Source organism: Phytophthora infestans, genomic scaffold (assembly GCF_000142945.1).
Source record: "Phytophthora infestans T30-4 supercont1.24 genomic scaffold, whole genome shotgun sequence".
Classification (NCBI taxonomy): Eukaryota; Oomycota; class Peronosporomycetes; order Peronosporales; family Peronosporaceae; genus Phytophthora; species Phytophthora infestans.
The window spans coordinates 1,200,521-1,221,216 of NW_003303735.1; the positions used below are offsets into that span (position 1 = coordinate 1,200,521).

Consider the following 20,696-nt stretch of genomic DNA (forward strand, 5'->3'; position numbering starts at 1 on the left):
CCCGGATTCAGCTGACATACTCTCAGAGCGCTCTCATGGTTTGCTTAAAGGATCGCTAAATTGGTTCAGCAGATACGGAAGGGTATATGAAGCGTGAAAAAAGCAATCCAAATTTGAGAGCACTGTCGGCAGTTGCAAAATAACCACAGACGGGCCGAGGAAGATGGGCTCTGACCTATGTTGACCAATTCGCACGAGCGGAGTGGCGGGAGCAGCTGCGATTGGACGTGCCAGCTGCTACTCTTACTTTAAGTATATCCGAACCCCCTCTCTCCCAGCCTTTACTTCGGCAAGGAAGACGACTGGCTCCGCCCCTTCACTTGAGAATCCGCGCTTACGTAAACGCTTCGTCGGTCACCGCTTGATCAACGGTCTAGCTCGTAATCAAGGACATCGCGCGCGTCAAGTGAGCCACCTCGCTGATCGATCATGGACGCCTTCCACAACTTGCTTCGCGAAGCCACAAACCCTCGCAACGGCGGCTCTGGCTCGTCACCACTTCCGACGCCTGGTAGCCTAACCCAAGCTTTGCAGAACGCTGGTGGAGGTCACGGTATGGGCATGACGCCCCCGCAACTCAATGGCAACGGAATGGGCTTGCCCATGGGCATGAGCATGCCACTCTCGATGTCCGGCCTGCAGTCCGGCAACACCAACGGCTTAGCACCCATCCATGGGGGCCGAATGACCCCACTCATGGGCTCCAACTCACCCATGTTCCCGAGCCTAGGTGGCAACGGCACACCTACCTCCCTGATGGCGAGTACCGGAGCTTCAACTGCCACGACGACCGTTGCTGCTGTACCCTCTGCCCCTGCTGCTGAGAAGAAGAAGACTACGAAGAAGCGCAAAGCCCCTAGCTCCAGCGCTGACGCTGAATCGGGCGAGGATGGTCGCAAGCAGCCTGAGGAGTACGAGGACCCCAAGGCCAAGCGACGTGCGCAGATCGCCAAGGCCGCCCGTAAGCACAGACAACGTCAGAAGGACGAGCTGATTGCGCTGCGCGCCAAGGTGAAGGACTTGAAGGAGCAGATCGAGGTGCTGCAATCGTCCGAGCCCTCCGAGCATAACACCGAGCTCGGATGGAAGCAGGAGGCCGAGCAGCACGCCGAAATCCGCGCGCGTGTGGACCAGGAGAACGAGTTTCTACGCAAGACGCTGATGGAGCAGATGAAGTTCATCCAGAGACTGCAAGACTATTTCACCAAGCAGCCGCTACTCAACATGCCGTCGCTGGATATGATCCTGAACTCGTCTTCCTCTGCATCCACTACGCCGGCTGCGCTCTCCAACACAATCTCAGCTGCGCCGTCGGTGTTGCAGCTGCAGTCCGGCTCGTTCCGTGACCGACTCATTGAAATGGCCAACGAGTCCATGGTCAACTCGGACAAGCAGCTTACTGCCTGCGAGACGGCTTTCCGCAACCCAAAGACGTCCACGATGACGTACTTCGGTCTGCAGGTGCAGTATGAAATGGGTAAAAACGAAATGGGTATTTTCTTCCGCCACCATCTGTACAACTGCAACTCGAATTCTGTGATGAACGACCTTTGGTCGGTCATTGGTGACGTAAGCTTTGAGAAGGGCTTCGCGTTCACAGAGACCGCTGAGGTCCTCGAGGAAGTGGACCCCAACACCAAGTACATTCGCCGAGTGGTGAATCTCACCATGTCTAACGACGCAGCTGTCGGCGGAGGCATGATGAAGGAGGAGAGTCTGACTGTCAACCAGAAGCGCGACAACCCAGACGGCAGCTTGACAATGATCTCGCGATCCGTTCTGGACGACCCCAGCCACCCCAAGTCGGCTGACCACCTTCGCCGTAACGCCACCACTGCGTACGTACATTTACTGGTGGTACTGGATGAAATTTCTAATTATTGTGAAATGTTTCTTGTAAAATTTACAGAGTGTCACTAAAGAACTTTAGTGACTCGACTGGCCAGGGATGTCTTCTGCTGTGGTCTGTGAAGGTCGAGCTAGATAAGGACCCGGAGGAGCGCGCCAAGAGCTTCAACATTCCGGATATTATCCTCAAGAACCTGTTTGAGGTTGCTCCGGTGTATGTCAAGGGTATCGTGGACCGCTCGCGCGGAACGCTGCCACAGAGCTAAGTCTGCCGTGTGACGGTAGATATTCCAATAAGATGGCACAAAGTCCAACAATCACGAAGGGGGGAGTATGTACGTTTCTGAGTTCGATGCATGTACCTTTACCGACAGGTCAATTGTAGCGTACCTGAAGGGTAAGAGACACAACAAGCAAAGACATTTGATTTAAGCTTTCCGTCCTACCGATAGCGCCTGTCACGGCGATCACTGCCTCGATCGCGGCTACGACTACGATGGCGTCGGTCTCGACTGCGGCTACGATCGCATCGGTCCTTTTTCTCTCGGCTTGGGCTGCGACGACGTCGTTCTCGACTTCGACTGCGATGTCGAGAAGATCCCTTCGATTTCGTCAAAACTGCTGGTGATCGGCTGCGTTGCCGCTTCTCGTCGTCACGACGGTCGTGAGTCTGTGAGGTATTGCCTGCCGCTTCTTCTCTTAATTTTTTGGACGCAGGCAACGAAGGAACCGCAGAGAATTCGGCTGCGCTTTGCGGTGGTTGGTAAATCGCGCTAGAACCAAACAACAGTGTGATAATTTTGTCGCATCTAGTCAACTTCCTCATACGCACCTGTATGACTGCTGCAGACGAGCGAGTGCAGCAGCCTCGCGCTCAGTCTTGGAGGCTTTTACTTTCTGCATTAATAGCAAATTCGTAAAGTTTTCTATGCGCTTTTATCACTACAAACACTCACCTTTTTCCTCATGCCGAAATCATCGTAGCCATCTTCTCCGACCTCCGTCTTAGCAGACGCAACTCTTCATGTAGCATCAGTCACGTTAAAAGATCTTGGCCACAAGGTCCAGCATCTACACCATCTCACCGTTCCTGACGCTCGTTGAATCCACCACCGGCGCCATCTCGTTTCTCGTCCTAACGATACCTTTGAGATCAGCATCTCCACATCTTCCTTACGACTTGGTCAAGCACTTACCAGTCCTATCATCCCTGGCTTAGAGCTCTTGCACATGTTGCACTCGTTACGTCGCTCCCAATTGACGTTACCACATCTGCCACGATTGCATCATAAGTCCATAAGCTAATGCTTCCCTAACTCATCACTCTCCAGCTACTAACGTGTTGCATGTCCAGTCTCCAGGCTGGAAAAGACCTGGCGGGCCTCGGGAGTCGGTTCCTGTTCCTCCTTTGAGTTTGGACTTGTCACCGGTCACTGCTTCGGGTCGGGCAGTCTGACAGCGGTTGCACGAGTTTCGACGCGCAAAGTTGATATTCGAGCAGCTATACACAGACGGACAGTGAGTATCAAATGCCAAGACGCAAGCTTACGCAGAGCATACCCAGGATTGGGGCAAGCCCAGTCCCCGTCCGACATCTGGAACCCTCCACGTCCACCGCGACCTGCCATCCTGGATTCGAATAGAAAAAAGTAGGCGCGAAATAGTTGGATATGCGCTCAGATCTGATTCCTTACAAAACTTAGTCGATTCTCTTTTTACAGGAACATGGCTACATTATTCTCCAGTAACGTCGATAACTGCAGTGGAAGTGTCGGCGTCGGACTCTTCAGATGATTCAATCACCTCTTCTTGAGCCAGTTGAAACAGGAAGACGGCGGTCTCAAACGCCAACTGCCGATCCTGTGCATCTCTTGCAATCACTAAACTCTCGAAAGTCTGCTGCAGCTCCACAAGGCGGTGATTGGCGAACTTGTATCGGATATTCGCGAGTTGGGACTCATCTAGCCGCTGGAATTTATATGTCGAATAGTCTTTCAATGCCTTAAGCTGACGTACCGAGGTGCGCACGCCCTGCGCTGCCCCAGGAGACAGTTCTTGCAATGCTGCTTCCACTGACAGGAGCACTTCGTCCAGTGCCGTCTCGAAAAACTCCTGATTACACCACGATGTGAGTCTCCACTGTACTCTCTGATTCACAGCGAATAGATGCATGATGTACCTTCAATTCGTCGCCGTCCATTCTTTCCAGAACCTCAAACGCGCCGTTTGCGCTACTGAACGCAAACGCACCCGCCATCGGACTCGTGTCTTCGTCCTCATCCAGCTCGTTCAGCAACGCAATCCTCTCATCCAGCAGCATCTCAATATCAAGTATAATGTCTTCTTCCTCTTCAAGTGCAGCTGCTTCATTAATAGCATCTTGTAGCTCGTACTGCTTGAGAACCTTTTCAATTTTCAGGTTCTTCTCCGACTCCAACAGCGCCAATTCCTAGAACGTACCATTGATGAGTACCCATTTACACCGCATCAAATTAGTGCTTCACAGCTATTGACCGATCTATCGGGGATGCCAACACCCTTAGTGTGCATGTATCTCGAAAGCCTCACCTCTACATCAACGTCGAGGATCTGCCTAGCATGCGACGGCGGTACTGTGAAACCATAACCGAAACCATCGCAAAAAGGTCCGTTCAAACTGCTACACGTTACTACACCCGTGGCAGTGGCTGCTATTGTCCCCGCACCAGCACAAGCGGCTACGACGACCGCTACCGGGAGCTTCATTTTCAGCCCAAAATCGCAAGTGAAAAAACGAAACACGTTGCAAAATGTCGTAATGCTACATTCACGTCATCAAAATGGTGTATCTAGTGTGTATATCATTCGTGCAACATCCGCACTCTCGCCGACCATCAATCGCTAGCCGCTCACTACAAGCCTCTGGACGATGACCATGCGCGTGCTCTCCGCCACGAGCGTCGTCAAGACCCACGTCGCGCGTGCCACTTCGTGCTGGGTTCGCGCTTCTTCGACACTCGAGACCCCTAGCACCAAGCCGACGCGCTCACCTACGGCTCTTGGCATCGTGCCACGCCGCTCCAACGTACCAGAGGTGCGTTCTTGACATTATTGAATATCTATTCTTTCAGCTCGTAATTACCGTATTTACTAATCGAATGTGGCGTATGTAGCCTCCTATCGACATTCAAACCGCTCTGAGCAAGTGCAAGGCCCAGAATCTACGCAAATTCGATGAGGTGAGGACCAAATACCTGCTCTGCACTTTACTTTTGCAATTCTTGTGACACAAAGGACTGCTTGCAGACCATTGACCTGGCCGTTCAGCTGGGCGTGGACCCGCGCAAGCCCAACCAGAGTGTACGTGGTGTGGTGAGTCTTCCGAACGGCACGGGCAAGCAAGTGCGGATCGCCGTGTTCGCCCGCGGCCCCAAGGCCGAGGAGGCCAAGGCTGCCGGTGCTACCATCGTGGGTGCCGAGGATCTCGTGGAGCAGGTACAGAGCGGCAAGCTGGAGTTCGACCGTTGCATTGCCACGCCCGATGTGATGCCCTTGGTGGGTCGCGTTGCTCGAATTCTTGGCCCTCGCGGCTTGATGCCCAACCCGAAGTTGGGGACGGTGACGCAGGAGGTTGGTGACGCCATCGCGGCGGCGCGTGGTGGCCAGGTGGAGTTTCGTGCTGAGAAGAAGGGTATCATTCACGCCGGCGTGGGCAAGATGAGCTTCTCGGAGGAGGCACTACTGGAGAACGTGCGTGCTTTCATGGTCGCACTCAGCGATGCCAAGCCGGAAGGCGCAAAGGGCAAGTACATTAAGGTAAGACTTTGGTTTTGTCTTCTGCTACCACGGTGTCGATTTTACTTTTTTATTGACAACAACTAATTGTGTACCCTTAGGCTGCTCACCTGAGCTCCTCCATGGGACCGAGCTACAATTTGGACATCAAGTACCTGGATCCGTCCTCGACGTCTTTCATGCGCTTCGAGTAAGTAGAAGATTACTTCATTAGAAGAGATAGCGCCGTCGCTTATAGACAGCAACAGGATGTGGCCTAATGAAGAGACCATTGTTCACATATCCTTGCTCAATTTTTGCTCCATTTTGTGACGCCCAAATCTGCGGAAGGTATCCGATCTGATCAATATCGGCACATGCTCGGTAGACAAATGGCGGAAGAATTACGCTACTACGCACGCTCAGAGCGCCACCTACAGGCGTTACAGACATGGCTGGAGGCCTCAAAGCCCTCATACCCCGCCTCTGTAGCTTCTGGGGACTCAGATCCGGTCCAGTGCAAGCTGTTCCCACTCCTCAAGACGCAGGAGTTGGGTGGTGTCGTGCTCTACAGCCCAACCCTCGGCTCGACCCAGACGCTACTCCGTGAGACGCTAAAACCTGCCGCTCCTGCAGGTGTCGTGTGTTATACAGAGCTGCAGTCGAGCGGCAAGGGTCGCGGCACCAACACGTGGTCGTCACCCGAAGGATGCCTAACCTTCTCCTTCCAGAGCAGCTTCACGGACGGCGCCACACTTCCCTTCGTGCAGTATCTCGTATCACTGGCCATCATTAAGGCAGTGGAGGCAGTTCACGCCGCAATTCCCGGTAGTGCCGGCCCTGTGAAGATCAAATGGCCCAATGACATCTACGCCAATCAGGTCAAGATCGGAGGAATCCTTTGCCAGTCTGAATACCGCGACGGCAAGTTCAGTGTCACCACAGGTGCGTGATACTTTGCCTAACTAATGGTGACGAGATTAATATTGACACATTTGCAGGCGTTGGCATCAACATTTCAAACCAGACACCGACGATCTGTCTTCAGGACATTTTGGGCACTGAAGAGCACCCTTGCACCGTGACAAAGTGCGTATAGGTGTTATATTTGCTGTATGTTGTTTGCTGCTACTTACCGACAACTTGATTGCCTTGTAGAGAGGAGTTTTTGGCTGCGTTCTGCAACGTGTACGAACCCATGGAGAAGCTGTTCCTCGAGGAAGGCTTTGAGCCATTTATGACGGACTATCTCGCGCGGTGGTTGCACTCCGATCAGGTTGTGCAGGTCGCGAGCGGTGATGATGCAGGTGGCAAGAAGGTGCCGGCAGTGATCAAGGGACTCACCAGCACGGGATGTCTATTGGCGCAAGGTGGCGATGGCTCTCGTCTCGAACTCTATCCGGACGGGAACTCGTTCGACTTCCTGACGGGTTTGTTGAAGCGCAAGTTGTAAGTCATGTGCGAAAGGAAAAGATTAGGACGTAATTTCGTTTATTGTATCCGACTATTAATGCAACCACGGTCGTCTCTTCACTTGGATCCGAACTCTTCTTCCCACTTGACGAATCGCTCCAGTTGGTCCTTACCGACAGACTTCGATACGTTTTCAAGCGCTGTCTGGAAGTCCGCCCACGTGACTTCCAACGCATTTTTCTCGTGTGCTTGAAGCTCCTCATCGGACGCTCCTTCCATTTGTTTGCGTTGCAAGTCCTTGAGAACCTCGGGTGTGTATAGACGCTTTACTGGCATCATCTTTGCGGTATCACACAGTCCGCAGATATCGTCACCGCTATAGCCCTGTTTCACAGTACGCTAGGTCAGATAGCTCCAACCAAGTCGCAATGCATTTATCCTCACCTCGGTTGCAGCAACGAGCTTGTCAAAATTGACATCAGAAGCCACATCCACCTTCTCCAGGTTAATCTTGAAGAGCTGTAAGCGTCCTTCAGCTTCTGGTAGTGGGATATCTGTCTCATTGTTGACAAATATTAGTTCACTTACTAGAGACACAGCACGTCTCTGAAGTGACGTACAGACTCGCTTAGTAAGGCGACGTCGCATAGCTTCATCCAGTTCCCAAGGTAGGTTGGTAGCGGCAAGAACCATCACGCGGTTGCCAGGGTCTGCAGGGTCCCCCGAGGATACTCCATTGATTTGAACGAGCAATTCGGTTTTCACCCTGCAACAAGAGAGCTCCTTAGTTCAATACACAAAGAAGCAGTGCTTTGATACGGCTTACCGGCGACTCGATTCGTGTTCCTGCGCACCACCACGCACACCAGCAATGGCATCGATCTCGTCCATGAATATAATCGATGGCGAGTAATATCGTGCCATGTCGAAGAGGATCCGCACCATGCGCTCCGACTCACCTCGATACTTTGAAGCGAGAGTGGACGCCGACACGTTAAAGAACGTGGACTTGCACACATTAGCTACAGCCTTTGCTAGTAGCGTTTTACCGGTACCGGGTGGGCCGAACATGAGGACACCGTTGCATGGTTTTAGAAGACCGTCCTTGAAGAGATGAGGGGCGATCTGAGGCAACATGACGGATTCCTGTAAAAGCTCCTTAGTGTGCTCCAACCCTGCAATCTGCTCAAAGGTGACCGCTGGTCCCGAGTCTACGATATCGCGCTCGATCATCTCAATAAGCTCCAAGTCCACCCATCCTTCTTCTTTTGCTTTGTCCGAGTACTTGGGCTTCTCACTGCCGCCTGCACGTTCTCTTGCCTTTTCATTCTCTTTTCTAGCGGCCTTCAGTCCTCCATCCTTGCTTTGTCTGGCTGGAGATGGACCTTGTGCAGGTTTACCTCCTGCTCGACGTGGCCCTTGTCGACGTTGGTCATCTCCGGGTGTACGTCTTCCTGAAGGTACAGCTCTAGATCCCGCGGATGACTTTCTAACCGCTCGACTTCACTTGCGAATTAGTCAACAGTCCACGAGATAAAATACATGCACAGTCACGAACTTATTGCGGTGATTGTTATTGTTGCCGTTGTCATTCGCCCACGATGGCGCAGCATGAGCAGGAGCACCTCCATGAAACCTGTTTGGAATCTTTTCCGGTGTCGGAGGCGCCCACACATCAGGATCTTTTGCATCTTCGATCTGTTCACACAATGTACAAGTTGAAGCGTTGCAGCTTGTAACCAGGATACTAAATCAAACTTTACACTAGGATTTGGGCGTCGTGGATCAGGTGGAGCATAAATCTCCCAGTGCGGAGAAGCTGAGACTCCCTGGTGCGGTGTTTTGGGGTGGATTCGCGCTTTAGCTGCGTCAGGTGGTGTCTTGAAAGCCTGGGTAAGCTCGACATAGTCCGTAATGAGGTTCAACTCACTCTCCAGCTCAATCTGCATCTGTAAGAGCTGACACCTTAGCGATAGTAAAACACTAAGCTTATGAGACTAATGGGTACCTGCAGCCACGGCTGACGCTCCGACATCTTGGTTATTCGACGGATGAATTGAGTCAGCTTCTGCAGAGTTGTACGGTACAGCTCCAAGCCCTTTTCGTACTGTGCTTCCAGACACAACTCCCTCGCTCGAGTCATGGCCTCTCCCATTTCTCGGATGTCCTGTAGCTGCATGCTCGCCATGGCGCAATATCTATCCACCTTGCTCAAAGTCTTTAAAAGTCACTACCTGAGCAGACGCCTCGATAGAATTTTTATATTTAATATTTGCTAGATCAATCTGCATTTCCACATCCTGTTTTTTCATTGGATTATTCAATTAAAACTTTGCCTCTGCTTCCTCATCTCGACACATCTGCTCCTTTAGCACTCCAGGGACCCGCTTTGTTCGTTGCGATTTCTTGTCCCATGGCGCTTCCTACGACACCATCTTCTTCTCTCGTCGTATGAGTCCGCCCGCGGGATCTACTGGTTCCCGTCGCGAATCTCACATTTACGCACTACACATGCACAGAATCTTCATGGGAAAACTTAACGCTCAAGCATTGCGTGCTCGATGAGGTCGCTGAGTTCAGAAGCCTGATGTGCGTAGAACTCGCTGGACGTCGTCTTTATATGCAAAAGCTCCTCTTCCATGGCTGAGAGCAACAGCACAAGCTTCTCGTAGTCGCCCTGACATTGCATGTGTAGACTACGCATGATACGCTCGCGCGTCTTGGCGCGGTCCGGTGGTGACAATTCTTGCCGCCATTGTGACGACGTACGGCGAGAAAGACGAGGACGCTTGGCAGCGCTCGCAGCCACGTCCGTCCGTTCCTGAGGTGGCGAAGAAGGAGGTGTGCGGCGCTTGTAAGAGCTGTTGGTCTGTATATTCACTGTCGGGTCTGGCACAAGGAGGTTATGTATACGCCACGAAGACGTGGTTGGTGGCGTCTGGACGAGTCGACTCGTAGAGGTGACGGTGTGTCCTAGACTCGCCGTGGGGTCTAATAGTTCGTTCTGCGGACTCGCTTCCCACACGGAGCGAGGCGACGTCACGTTGTCGGGCAGGCGAGGTGAACCTAACTTACTGGACCGACCGAGAAACGCTACAAGCGGCGACGCCAGCGGAGCCTTGGCCTCTATAAAGCCACCGGTGTTGCTGATTCTGAGTTGTTCCTGAGTAGTCGCTTCGCTTCGCTGTAGCATCACCGCTGGGTGCATGGCGCTGGCAGAAGCCTCAAGCGACATGACGGGTCGCGGATTGCCTGGCAGCTGACGCCGCCGATGCAGTTCGCGCTGGTCCAAAAGCGGCACTTGTTTGTCCGCGTGGCTCGCAAGTAGTCCTAAAAGACCGTCGGCCGCATGCTCTGGGCCAAATACAGCGCGGCTGGGAAGCAGCCGAGGTATCCGCGGAGCGTCGCTGTCGGTGTCCGACTCTGGGCTGCGCTCACGGCGCTCCGCCGCTCTGTAGTGCGTTGACATGGCCAGGAAGATTGTCAAATACTTGCACGCAAAGAGAGAGAGAGAGAGAATCAAAATGCAGCGAGAGCTTACCGGTGTGGGGACAGGTGTTGGCGCTGTTGCATAACTCGCCGAATAAGGATTTTGCACCTCTGAAGAAGACCGCGTTGTGCGGTGATTGGCTGGAAGTTAGAAACGAGAGCGAGAGCAAAAATTCGAACCAAAAACTGGGCTTCAAGAACCTTGGTTTAGCATTCCGATATACTAGCTGTTCGTATTGACACAAATTAAGTTTAAAAAAAGATACCTAAAATCGAGGTCAATAGCTAGGATAGATTTAAAGCGAGGAAGGTGGACCTTTAAACATGAAACAGCCTGGATGCAAGAATCTTCTTTTTTAGCTTTTGCCATTTCCTGTGACACTGCAATTTGCCAGAGCTATCTCGCGTCTGGTCGACCGACAAAGCGGCGTGATCTTCGTCAATACAGACACCTCCGTCTCTCGATTACCATATATAGGCGCTCGGACTCCGATCCTTGGAGTACATCTACGCTTATGTTATACCCTGCCATTGGAGTACATCTACGCTTATGTTATACCCTGCCGAGCAGTTTTGCTTTTTTCGCTGTTCGGCCTCGTCTGCATGTGCAAGCTCTGTACACGTCGTAAAGTTCACGACGCCGCACGAGGTCTGGATCGACTCCATCTCGACTCGGCACTGTCGAGTGCACAATTGGAATGGTATTGTACACTGTACAGTGTACATGTACAAATACAGTAAGCGACCTATCGTATCTGAAGCCAGATGGCCGCGCGGAATCGCTGCGACGCGACTTGTTTCCTGCACACATTCCGCCCTTGGGGAACGGGTTGGCAGCATTTGTGCACTTACATGACTTTTATTTCGACGTACTGTAATAACTTTTTAAAAACTTTGGGTGGGAAGTCTCGGCATTGTGACCGAGCTACACGCACTTTTTTCATTCCTCTCCCTTTTGAAAGATTCGGGATGGAACAGAAGAAGAGAATACCGGTAGAGTCAACAGCCTTTCTCCTTGAAGCAACAACGGGCAGCTTCACCACCGCTGACGGCAACGCCAAAGCCAACACTCTCTTCATTGATTTTGTAGCCAGCTGAGCAATTGCACTTTGGCGTCTCTCAACACCCAAAAAGCAGAAAGCAACACGTACATGTACTTTGAAATTGCTCTTATCATTCTATTCTCACTTTTGGAGATGATCTATCCTGGATAAGATTTGTTTATTCAACCCTCAAGAGTGATTGCAGTTATATTAACCCCTTGAACCCGAAGTGTGTTTGGGCCCCCCATCTCCCTAAACCCTAGCTGATTTAACGTGTATATGAGGTAAGGGTTTCGATACAAATTTATATACACTTCGCTATCGTGTATAGTGGATAGGCGCAAGCTAAGCCTATTCACCAGAGGAGGCACCACTCGCTATCGGGTATGTACATTATTGAATTGGTCAGCAATACACGTTTGTACTTCAATCGTGTAGGTCGTTCAATAAAGTTGAGCCTGGTATGTGGTAGAGTCATGGCGTCAAGGTGTAAAGTCGAGTGAGAGAGGTGCATAACACTAACACTAACAACAGCTGCAACAAGGTTGATTTGCGCGGCATTATCAATAGTGAAACTAGATCAAGATAGACGGACGGTATCAGCTACTCAGGCAGTCATCACAGGGCTGGCAGGAAGACGGGGCCGCTTGGAATGGCTGGGACTCGTATTGGACTCATCATTTGGTTCGTCGCTGCCCTCGGCTCCTTCTGAATCATCTCCCTGAACTTCTTCTCCAGCACTCTCCTCACTGGAGTGCTTCTTCGCCGGCGCACGCGCGCGAATCGTTCGCTTTTTTGCCCCAGTAGGTGCAGGTGCCAACGTCCCATTTCGCCACGCACTGTGCCAAATGTCAAAGCAGCTCATCGCCTTCCCATTCACTACATGTCGTGCTTTCTCACAGAGAAAAACACGCCAGGCCAGAGGTTTCTTCGACGAGTTTGGAAGCTTGCACTTACTGCAGTACACGGATGAGTCGCCACCGCGAGCTCCGTCAGTGCCTTTGAGTATCGAGCAAACTTTGCACGCACGAGTTCGTCGCTTCCTCCCCTTATTGTTGTTGCCAGCACGCCACTCGTCATTTAGCTGCGGTCGATGGGCGGGTTGTCGTCGGCCAGTAGCATCGCCACTTCTAGAAGGTGTCGCTTGGAAGCATTCGTTGCTCCGTAGACTATCCCAGTCCTCCTCACGCAGCTGGCACAACTCCAAGTGCAACTTCTTCAGAAATGTGACGTGGTTCACCTTTGGAAGGTTTGCAGTAGCGCGAGCAGCGTTGTACACGATGTATGCGTTGATAATTACGAGGTCAATAAGACCAAGAAAGAGAGACTTGTAGTACTTCTTGAATTTGATGCAAAGCTGCAGCGAGTATCTGTAAGGTGAGCATACATGATTAGATGCTAAGGTAGGTTGTATAGACACGATAAGAACACTTTACCTTTGTAGCCTTAGTTGGTCATGCACGTCGACGCCCCCCATGAACGTTTGATAATCTTTGACAACACGAGGGCACACAACTTCTTGTTGCTCTCCAGTCAGCTTGTCGCGACGTACGATGCGGTCCATTTTCACGCTACCACCCGTGCTAAGCATATGCACCGCCCGAGTATCCCACCCCCGCAATTATCTCATGTTCGGAACGTGGAGCGCATCTGATGTGATGAACGTCCCTCGTTCAATATTTGCAGGTCGATTCTTGGATATTTTAGGAGACTTAGTCCCATGCATTTTCTTCTTCGGGAAGAGCTCTGCACTGAGCCCCAGTCGGTCGGAGCGCACCGTTCCAATAGAATAGAAGCTAATCATCCGTAACTTCATTGACAGCGCCACAGACGAGTAATAGTTGTCCATGACAACGAGTCGCATAGTTCCATCTGAAGGTGGTTTCGGTCCAAAAACTTTGCGGAGGTTCCGACCCACAGCAGCTGGCCCTGTCATCTCGTCAGTTGAGCTGGTGACTCCTGCTCTATCCTTCTTACCACAATAGACTTCAAAACTGTTGCATACAACATAGGAGTGAAGAGACACTGCCCAAGTTACGTCACCACTTTGAGCAGTCACAGCGATAGGACGCGGGCTTCCACGGCTTGGCGTTACTGGATTCTCCTGTAGCTCTTCAGTGTCATGTGCTGGAGCGATACAAGCTAACGCAAAAAGACATGATTAATGTCAAGATAACGTGTATATACAAGCTGCCTCACGTACCTTTAGCTGGAGCTGGATTTTGTGGCGACTCACTTTGCTGGGAGGCTTCGGACGCTGCTGTAAGCTCCGCTACGACATTAAAACGTGTCAATGCAAAGCAAACAAGTAGAAGAGCACAGGTAGTCCTACCCCGATCCATCGCGTCCAAGTAGAGCATCAACTCGTTTTCTCCAACGAAAAAGTCGACACCGCGCTTGTCCTTCTTGCTCTTTTCCGGCTTCAGGTACGTGAAGTCGACCGAGAGACCGGTTGGTCTCTTCGAGGTCCATCCTGCTTTCTTCAGCTTGCACCAGCGAGCGCGGAATGCCATGACTGTGGCTCGAGTCTTGTCCGCCAAATCTTCAAATGAAACCGTTTGAGTGGTGTCGATCATTTCCCTGCCATTACTTATATGAGATTTGGCACGCGTGTCTATCTCCTCTAACTTCTTATACGGGCGTCCTTTCTGCGCGACTCATCTATGCACTTCCAGCGGGAAGCTTGGATACATCACCTACCCCGCGTTGACTTGACCTTTGTAAGAGCATATACAAAACACAAGTATAAATTTCCTTAACGTGTATGGTCCAAGTTAAGAAAAGGAGCGTAACGTGTAAGGTCCAGGCTCTTGGGTTCAAGGGGTTAATAAAAAACACCATGGGCCACCGTTCAGCCGGACAAAATTTGTCCAGCTGAACGGTGGCCCTTGGCATTTAATGCAGCACAGCTGGGGTTGTCACGGTATACGGCTGGATGAGGGACTCGACCTTCTCGCCGAATGTATTCAGAAGCTCAACGCGTTTCAGGTGAAGCGCACCACGTCTAACCAACTGGGTCATTCGCCTCCGACGTCGGCGTTCCCGGCATAAAAAGGAACGCCTGTCGACGGCTGATCTCAAGATTTGCAGTGGACCGCCACGTAGGAGGATCTGTAGAGCGGTAGGGGGCTGCTCTCTCTCGTGGACATCGAGGAGAGCAGCTGAGTCGTGGTTTTCCTCTTTACCTCACAAGTAACTGAGAAGACAAGCAATACATTTGTTTTACGTTTATTACGTTAAGATTTCCTACGGTCGGTCTGCAAGATACACGACCCCGATCAAGGAGGAATACCGCGACAATTTGGTGGAGAAGCAGGGTATCTTCTTACCGAAAAATCGTAGGAACGTAAGAGCGGAGGAGAGCGCTACAAGACTTCAGGCAACGGAACGTCTGAACAAGAAGGAAGGACAGTGGGTACGCTATGAGCTTCCGCGACCTGTCCGACACGTTGGGCGAAGAAGCGCTGCCCTTTTCCGAAGTTCCAGAGGAAGAAGAAGCGGCGCGTGTGGAAGTGAATGCGGGTGAGAACGCGCAAAGAGAACCTCCTATTGGAGAGAGAGAACACGTCGAAGCGGAACGCGGAACGCGAGGTCAAGATCAGCAAGCGGCTGAAGGCTACGAGGCACAGGCGGCTCAAGGTGACGATGACAATCTGTTCGACGGGGCTCTCGCGTCTCCCCGAACGAGAGGGAGGATTACCTCTCTGCTCGAGACTCCCAGAGGTCGGGCTCAGTTTCAAGATCACTTGCTGCAGCTCGCCAGTCAACCTGCTCCTAGTGAACTGACCGGCGCAGCGTCCCACCCGCGAGCAGAACCTACGGTTCGGTTGCTGCCCAGGAAGTCGACGGGGCGTGGCGCTCACATTTGACCCAGCCCGCCCGTCCTTGGGACCTGTTGAAGGAGAAGGGAGGAACGTGACGGCTGCCGCGGGTCTGCAAGGACCAGGATTGGAAGGGAGCGAGGAGGAACGCTCCAGGGACGCAAGGACCGCGGCCCCAGCTAACGTCTCGACTGGAGGAGCGAGGAAGGACCCCTACTCGGTCCACCGTGACATCGACTGTTGGAAGTGGAACGCGAGACACAGACTCGACCTTCCAAGCGCTCTTAATCGACTCCTTCCAACAAGCGCTCCGTGGCCTCTCGCTGAACGATGCGTCGGGAGGATTGCGCCAAGCACGAGCTCCGCCCTCGTCAATGGAAGACCGCCGGAGCCTAGAGGCCGCGAACCCAAGGATGACTCCGGGAACGGTAGCTGCGACTCCGACAGGGATGCCGATGGCGGCGATCCCTTCGTATGGAGGCGTTTCATTCCAAACGCCTCAGCCTGGCTGGAGCAGTCGAGGGGCAGGATCGCCTCTGCCCGGGGCGTTCTACTCTCCTTTTCAACCTCCTGTGACGCCTACGTCTGGATGGAGCGCCCATGGGACGCGACCCGCCTGGACCTCGGCACCGGTAGCCTCGGAGGCTCCAACGTCTGCTACCTGGGAGGCGGGTGGGCGACATGCCACCACTGGCGGGGAGTTTCGCGGGAACGCTGGTACTAGAGTACCGAGCTACGACGACAGACAGAGTGGGAGGAACCCGACGAGCTCAGGGCTGCCTTACGAGCCGATGGCCTACCCTATCGGTGGCCAGGATGGCCGATATGGAACGGCAACGGTCGGAAACTGTTCGTATCGGAACGCCCCTAACATTGGGATTCCCACCGAGTTAAGGAACGCCGTAAAGGTCATCGTTCCTTTTTACTCTGACACGGCCACGAGCGAGAGAGCCGCCGCTTTTTGGCGTTCCTACGAGAAGTGCACCTACGGCATGGACGACCAGATGAGATTAACGGCCTTCGAGCAATGCCTGAAAGGCAAAGTGGACCAGGAATGGTGGTACAACTCGAGAATCGATAGCTTTGAGACGTTAAGGGTGTGCTTTCACAACCGCTTTATCCGTCAGACTTCGACGCAGCTCTGGAAGAGACTCAAGGTCGCTAAGAGAAACCGCGGCGAGTCGGCTGAAGAATGGGGCGACCGCATTATGACGATATGCGAAGCTCTAAACTACCCCGAGCCCCGCATGCAATTCGAGTTCTTCATGGACGGGTTGCGCAACACGCAGATGAGAGCAGTCCTGAATGGTAGTATGGTAGCGTCCATTCCGGAAGCGTGTGCGCTACTGCTGTACAAGAATCAGCACTTGCCTGTCGAAGAAGAGGACGAGTTCGCCGAAGAGGGAACGGAGTCAACGAGTGCCACCGCTCAGGCGTCTACTCACTCGCAAGTGCTTCAGCAACTGCAATTGATGAGCCAGATCATGTTGAACAACCAACAGGGCTCTGGAACGCAGCTTGGACACATTAACGTCGTGGCTCCGAGTGTCCCTCAAGCGCCACAGGCTTCCAGCGTCCCAGCTTCAAACGGGAACGCTAGTCTTGGACCGCTGAATATCCGACAGGGACCGGACACGCGAACGACTGAAGGCGAGATCGTATGCGGTCGTTGCGAGCGAAAGGTTTGTAGTAGGGAGAACTGTCCGCGAGGCAAAGGACGCTGTAATCGCTGCCAGCGAGACGGACATTATTCGATGGAGTGTAACTGGCCCAAGCCAGCTAGCAATACTCGGAATGGAGGGCGTCGTGGACTAGAGTGCTTCTTCTGCATGCAAAAGGGACACTCGATGTCGAATTGCCCAGAACTGGCACAACTTCGTAGTCTGGCGGGAAACGCTAGCTCGACGAGAGCAGCCACTCCCACCGGAACGTCCCAGCAATGAAGGGGGCAAGAGGGAGGGAAAGAAAGTGTCGCTCCTTCCTCTTGCCTAGTTGGCGACACACAGAGGGCTGAAGGTTCATAGGAAGTGAAGATTGCGGTGGAACCTAAGAGGGCTCTCGGGAGTAGCAAGGAGACTAGTGAACGCGCTCGGAGCGCTCTCACTGCGAGTGTGACAGTTGGAAGTGAACAGGAAAACGTGGGTAGCTCGAGGAACGAGCAGGGACAAGGGAGCGAGAGCACGGATGGAGCAACGGAACGCTCCACCGTGACGCTAATCGGTAGTGTGGAGGCAACGGAACGCTGTACTTTGTCGAAGGGGAAAGTCGACGGAACTACGACGCAGTCCAGAGGGACCCCAGGCGTCAGGGAGACGAAAAAGGTATGCTTCGCTGAAGCAGAGGAAGCCACGGAGGATATCAGAACGATAGAGGAGGCAACGGTGCTAACAGCTCTACGATGTACAAGGGTGCTATCGAGTCGAATGTGGATGAGGCTGCTAGCATCAAGGCACGCCAAGCTGTGGCTGCCGTGGGAATTGGGAACGATGAGGACAAGGTGACGGTAGCGGGAAAAGAAGAGAAAGAAGGACATAGCGAAATAATAAATTCTGCTAGTCGCTATGACCGTTTGCTCTCTGACAAGGAGCTGGATATGCTCGAACTCGGTGAAGACTCGGGCGTGAAAAGTGATTTCGAAGAATATGCGAAAGAACTGGAAGATCGTTTGTTCCCGCTGGACGACGAGAGGATACTAGAGCGTGCCAAGCGGAACGCTGCTGGACTAGGAAAGCCGACTCTGGCGGATATGAGCGTGACACTTGGAATACCGGAAGCTGTCTTGGAACGCACACGGGCCGTCTCAACTGGGGATATGGGGATGCCAGAGTACTGGCCGAATTGGTATGCCGACGCGTTAGAGAAGTCGACGGTAGCGAAGCGTGCCAATCGAGACTTCAAGGAGGTGCAAGCAAGGGGCTCGCAACTTCCGACGGTCAACGTGGTCGCTGTAAGCGAGGGCAAGTGCGATGAGACTGCAGAGCCGGACAGGATGGTAGAACAATAGTTCGAAAGGAACGTGTGCGTCAGACTGGACGAAGCGACCATCCCGGTATCTCGAGACTGTGAAGACAGTGGCGGGACGCTGCCGTCTCGATGGCGTGCAGGGGCTCGAAGGTTGGTGTACGAACTCGTGAAGCAGGATTGGGATGCAAAGAGAAGTCTCCCTTCGAAGACAACGGAGCCTCCGAGAGAGAGAGGTGGCGAGGGCGAGGATGACCCTCGACGTGACGCCGCGACTGGAAACGTCCTGGACGAAGGGGCGCTCCGTGGCCACCTCTGTAAAGTTGGGGGAACGCTAAGCGAAGCGTTCCTAAATTGTGCAATAGTCTGGGCTAGAAGTTATTTTGAGGCGGAGGTCGGCGCTATTTGCGACACGTTACGCGACAGGGCGCCTGCGTCACCAAAAATAACTGGACCCGTTGGGGCGACCGTTACAGAAACTCTGCGAATGGGCGCGACGCCTGGCTTGCCAATCAAAACGCTGGAAGTTAAAAAGCTCGAACTAGCCGAAGAGGAGCCAGAGATCTATTTCGTGGACGCGAAGAGAGCCCCCCGGCCTCGGAGACGATCTGGATGGTGCGAGCGGAGCTACGAAGTCTTAGATGATGAAGATAGTGTGGTGCCTGAAGGCAAACGAGTTATATGCAGTGTTGGAGGGATACAAGCTCTATCGGACGGCTACATTGACTGTTGCCCCTGCGAGATGTTGGCCGACACCGGCGCTAGGGCTAGTTTGGTCGACAAACGCGTGTTGAAACGACTCGGAAGGGCTTCCGAGCCGCTTCGACCATACACGGGAAGTTTAGATGGCGTGACGGGCCATGGAGTTCGCGTAAGTGGCGTAATCGACCTCCCTGTGACTCTGGGAACGCTGGAGAAGACGCTCCCTTTCGTAGTGACCGACCGTTTGTTCGTGGACGCTATTCTTGGAACGGATACGCTGCGAGCGTTCCGAGCGGTGATCGACTTGGAGGAACAAACTATGACGCTAAAAGAGACCTCCCACTGGGCGAGACAAGGATCGAAGAGACCTTCGCAGCCACAGTATCGTCGATGGTCCGTCTGAAGCCCGATAGCCAAGCGTTAATAAGGTCGAGCGTCAGAGGAGCAATGAAGGGTCAGTCCGTCGTTTTAGTGGAGGGCGTTCCCGGATCTAATTAGTCCCTACAAGTCGCCAGGACGCTGTGCACGGTGTCTGAAGGCTCTGTACTAGTCGAAGTCTGTAACGCGTCGACAGAGGAGGTCGAGATTAAGTCGGGAACCTAGGTCGCCTCCGTGACGATCGTTCCAGAGTCTGCTTTTGTGGCGAGCGTTCCCGAATCTGACGGAGCGCGGGAGAGCCTCGATGATGTCCTAAGTCGTTCGACTGGGCACGCTACTGGCCCGTCGGGAACAATTGAGGCCGAGATGGCCTCAGCCACGAACGACAAGGACGAGGACGATTTCGTGGTGGACTTCCAGGACTCTTCGCTTGGGGCGGAGCAGAGGCGTTTCTTTGCTGAAATGCTGAAGGGCACGAGGGACCTCTTCGTCGAGACCTCCAAGAAACCCGGACGGACAGAGCTTTTACAGTTCCACATCGACACGGGAACGCACACACCTATCAAGCAGCCTCCTTACCAAGTGTCTAAGGCAGAGGGCGACGTGATGGAATCCGAAACCTAGGAGTATCTCGACTTGGGCCTAATACGGCCCTCGACTAGCCTTTGGGCCAGTCCTGTATTGATGATACGCAAGCCGGATGGAGGAATCCGGTTTTGCATCGACTACCGAAAGCTGAACGCTGTCACGGTAAAGGACAGCTACCCGATGCCGTTAATCGACGACATCCTATACGTGCTTGGGAACGCTAAGCTTTTCTCGACTATGGATATTGCGTCAGGATACTGGAACGCTCCCATGGATCCTGGTAGTGTGGAGAAGACAGCTTTCACGAGCAAATTTGGGCTGTACGAATGGCTAGTCATGACTTTCGGGCTATGTAATGCTGTCCCTGCGTTCGAACGACTTATGGAGAGCGTGCTGGTTGATTTGAAGTGGCGAACGTGTCTGGTTTACCTAGATGATTGTGTCGTGTTCAGCGAGGACTTTCCGACCCATCTGATTCGAGTGCGTCAGGTTTTGGAACGCTTTCGAGCAGCTGGCTTCATACTGAAGATGAAGAAGTGTCATTGGGGACGGGATCAGGTGGCGTTTCTAGGCCATATTGTGACCCCTACTGGAATATTGCCCAACCCGAAGAAAGCGAAAGCAGTGATGAACATAGAGAGACCTCATAACTTGCATACGGTGCGAGCGTTCCTCGACTTGACTAGCTACTTTAGGCGTT

The 20,696-nt window shown here is 53.0% G+C and overlaps 6 protein-coding genes across 6 annotated transcripts; 3 read left to right on the forward strand and 3 right to left on the reverse strand.

Annotated features, from left to right (window-relative positions):
* Positions 1-331: 331 nt before the first annotated feature.
* PITG_12191 (uncharacterized protein) lies at positions 332-2,278 on the forward strand (the record flags this gene model as incomplete). Its single annotated transcript, XM_002900762.1, has 2 exons — positions 332-1,838; positions 1,910-2,278. The coding sequence occupies 2 exons, from the start codon at positions 430-432 to the stop codon at positions 2,112-2,114; spliced, it is 1,614 nt and encodes a 537-aa protein (XP_002900808.1).
* Positions 2,015-4,613, reverse strand: PITG_12192 (uncharacterized protein; the record flags this gene model as incomplete). Its single annotated transcript, XM_002900763.1, has 9 exons — positions 2,015-2,621; positions 2,681-2,745; positions 2,805-2,868; positions 2,934-2,983; positions 3,045-3,120; positions 3,188-3,349; positions 3,398-3,469; positions 3,632-3,960; positions 4,028-4,613. The coding sequence occupies 9 exons, from the start codon at positions 4,166-4,168 to the stop codon at positions 2,291-2,293; spliced, it is 1,290 nt and encodes a 429-aa protein (XP_002900809.1).
* Positions 4,614-4,762: 149 nt separating this feature from the next.
* Positions 4,763-5,906, forward strand: PITG_12193 (50S ribosomal protein L1; the record flags this gene model as incomplete). Its single annotated transcript, XM_002900764.1, has 4 exons — positions 4,763-4,894; positions 5,001-5,066; positions 5,134-5,643; positions 5,724-5,906. The coding sequence occupies 4 exons, from the start codon at positions 4,763-4,765 to the stop codon at positions 5,814-5,816; spliced, it is 801 nt and encodes a 266-aa protein (XP_002900810.1).
* Positions 5,907-5,978: 72 nt separating this feature from the next.
* On the forward strand, positions 5,979-7,054 carry PITG_12194 (biotin-protein ligase, putative; the record flags this gene model as incomplete). The annotated part of the gene is made up of 3 exons (XM_002900765.1): positions 5,979-6,546; positions 6,603-6,690; positions 6,760-7,054. The coding sequence occupies 3 exons, from the start codon at positions 5,979-5,981 to the stop codon at positions 7,052-7,054; spliced, it is 951 nt and encodes a 316-aa protein (XP_002900811.1).
* Positions 7,055-7,131: 77 nt separating this feature from the next.
* Positions 7,132-9,251, reverse strand: PITG_12195 (katanin p60 ATPase-containing subunit, putative; the record flags this gene model as incomplete). Its single annotated transcript, XM_002900766.1, has 7 exons — positions 7,132-7,398; positions 7,459-7,568; positions 7,635-7,780; positions 7,841-8,515; positions 8,573-8,712; positions 8,778-8,963; positions 9,023-9,251. 7 exons carry the CDS (start codon positions 9,200-9,202, stop codon positions 7,132-7,134), a joined length of 1,704 nt encoding a protein of 567 aa, XP_002900812.1.
* Positions 9,252-9,550: 299 nt separating this feature from the next.
* Positions 9,551-10,249, reverse strand: PITG_12196 (uncharacterized protein; the record flags this gene model as incomplete). The annotated part of the gene is made up of 2 exons (XM_002900767.1): positions 9,551-10,138; positions 10,211-10,249. The coding sequence occupies 2 exons, from the start codon at positions 10,247-10,249 to the stop codon at positions 9,551-9,553; spliced, it is 627 nt and encodes a 208-aa protein (XP_002900813.1).
* Positions 10,250-20,696: the final 10,447 nt, after the last annotated feature.